Source organism: Coregonus clupeaformis, chromosome 28, assembly GCF_020615455.1.
Source record: "Coregonus clupeaformis isolate EN_2021a chromosome 28, ASM2061545v1, whole genome shotgun sequence".
Taxonomy (NCBI): Eukaryota; Metazoa; Chordata; class Actinopteri; order Salmoniformes; family Salmonidae; genus Coregonus; species Coregonus clupeaformis.
Genome location: NC_059219.1, coordinates 10,818,114 through 10,820,613, shown reverse-complemented (window position 1 = coordinate 10,820,613; position 2,500 = coordinate 10,818,114). Strand labels below are relative to the sequence as shown.

General features: G+C 48.2%; 1 protein-coding gene across 1 annotated transcript in view; it reads left to right on the top strand.

Moving 5' to 3' along the window:
• The window catches only part of rab10 (RAB10, member RAS oncogene family), a 19,927-nt gene that overhangs the window by 13,358 nt on the left and 4,069 nt on the right, over positions 1–2,500 (top strand). The window contains exon 4 of the mRNA XM_041852294.2: positions 2,259–2,348. Within this exon, the coding sequence (XP_041708228.1) occupies positions 2,259–2,348 (90 nt within the window). The remainder of the gene's footprint in view (positions 1–2,258; positions 2,349–2,500) is intronic.

The following is a 2,500-nucleotide window of genomic DNA, read 5'->3' as shown; positions in this document are numbered from 1 at the left end:
AAGGGACTTCAGCTAAGTGTCCCCTGACTGGACACAAGACGTGACGTCCTCATAAGGGACTTCAGCTAAGTGTCCCCTGACTGGACACAAGACGTGACGTCCTCATAAGGGACTTCAGCTAAGTGTCCCCTGACTGGACACAAGACGTGACGTCCTCATAAGGGACTTCAGCTAAGTGTCCGCTGACTGGACACAAGACGTGACGTCCTCATAAGGAACTTCAGCTAAGTGTCCCCTGACTGGACAAAATTGACGACGATTGTGTTGATTATCTCAGTTTCCAGTGTGCCCACCGAGAGGGGATTCTTTCTCCAAAACGTAGTAAAGCCGGCCTCCAGATGGCTCCTTCCTGAGGACAAAGTAGGGAGGCTGATGTGCATCAAGCTGCTCCAAGGTGTTGGACAGTTCTGACTTCCCAAAGGGAGCAGTTCACTTTGAGCAGGCCAAGGTCCGCCGCAAACGCAAGGAAATGAGAGGCAAATTGTGTTGGTCAGGCCCAGTCCTAGCAGGTCTGCTGCCGCCCGTGGCAAGATCAGGCCCAGTCCTAGCAGGTCTGCTGCCGCCCGTGGCAAGATCAGGCCCAGTCCTAGCAGGTCTGCTGCCGCCCGTGGCAAGGTCAGGCCCAGTCCTAGCAGGTCTGCTGCCGCCCGTGGCAAGATCAGGCCCAGTCCTAGCAGGTCTGCTGCCGCCCGTGGCAAGATCAGGCCCAGTCCTAGCAGGTCTGCTGCCGCCCGTGGCAAGATCAGGCCCAGTCCTAGCAGGTCTGCTGCCGCCCGTGGCAAGATCAGGCCCAGTCCTAGCAGGTCTGCTGCCGCCCGTGGCAAGATCAGGCCCAGTCCTAGCAGGTCTGCTGCCGCCCGTGGCAAGATCTACATATGCTGCCCCCGTGTCATGTATAGTATAAAGATTTGTAATGGATTGATAGACTAGAGTAGAGTAAGGATGTGTATCATGAACAGTTGGTGCATTTCAGTTGAGCTTATTCAGTAGCACTTAGAGATTAAACATTGTTGCCTATTCACATCGGATAGTTACAATGTTATAATCACTAGACAGCCAACTGTCTATAGTAGGAAACAGTTATCAATAAGCCACGTACAGTGGGGAAAAAAAGTATTTAGTCAGCCACCAATTGTGGGTTGGGTTAGTTAGTCTGTACTATGATGGGTTGGGGTTAGTTAGTCTGTACTATGATGGGTTGGGGTTAGTTAGTCTGTACTATGATGGGTTGGGGTTAGTTAGTCTGTACTATGATGGGTTGGGGTTAGTTAGTCTGTACTATGATGGGTTGGGGTTAGTTAGTCTGTACTATGATGGGTTGGGGTTAGTCTGTACTATGATGGGTTGGGGTTAGTTAGTCTGTACTATGATGGGTTGGGGTTAGTTAGTCTGTACTATGATGGGTTGGGGTTAGTTAGTTAGTCTGTACTATGATGGGTTGGGGTTAGTTAGTCTGTACGATGATGGGTTGGGGTTAGTTAGTCTGTACTATGATGTGTTGGGGTTAGTTAGTTAGTCTGTACTATGATGGGTTGGGGTTAGTTAGTCTGTACTATGATGGGTTGGGGTTAGTTAGTCTGTAATATGATGGGTTGGGGTTAGTTAGTCTGTAATATGATGGGTTTTGGTTAGTTAGTCTGTATTATGATGGGTTGGGGTTAGTTAGTCTGTACTATGATGGGTTGGGGTTAGTTAGTCTGTACTATGATGGGTTGGGGTTAGTTAGTCTGTACTATGATGGGTTGGGGTTAGTTAGTCTGTACTATGATGGGTTGGGGTTAGTCTGTACTATGATGGGTTGGGGTTAGTCTGTACTATGATGGGTTGGGGTTAGTTAGTCTGTACTATGATGGGTTGGGGTTAGTTAGTCTGTACTATGATGGGTTGGGGTTAGTTAGTCTGTACTATGATGGGTTGGGGTTAGTTTGTCTGTACTATAATGGGTTGGGGTTAGTTAGTTAGTTAGTCTGTACTATGATGGGTTGGGGTTAGTTAGTCTGTACTATGATGGGTTGGGGTTAGTTAGTCTGTACTATGATGGGTTGGGGTTAGTTAGTCTGTACTATGATGGGTTGGGGTTAGTTAGTCTGTACTATGATGGGTTGGGGTTAGTTAGTCTGTACTATGATGGGTTGGGGTTAGTTAGTCTGTACTATGATGGGTTGGGGTTAGTTAGTCTGTACTATGATGGGTTGGGGTTAGTTAGTCTGTACTATGATGGGTTGGGGTTAGTTAGTCTGTACTATGATGTGTTTCAGCATGCCAACGAGGACGTGGAGAGAATGCTGCTAGGCAACAAGTGTGACATGGAGGACAAGAGGGTGGTACCAAAGGCCAAGGGAGAGCAGGTGAGACACGCTGTCATCATTTCAAATAGTCTACATGTTGTATTACCACTAGAACCGCCTGGCCTTTCAGCCTATCAGTACCCGCTAGAGAACGTTGCTGCATATCAACCCGCAAGGTGCTGCAAACATATGCACCAACGCTTGATAAATAG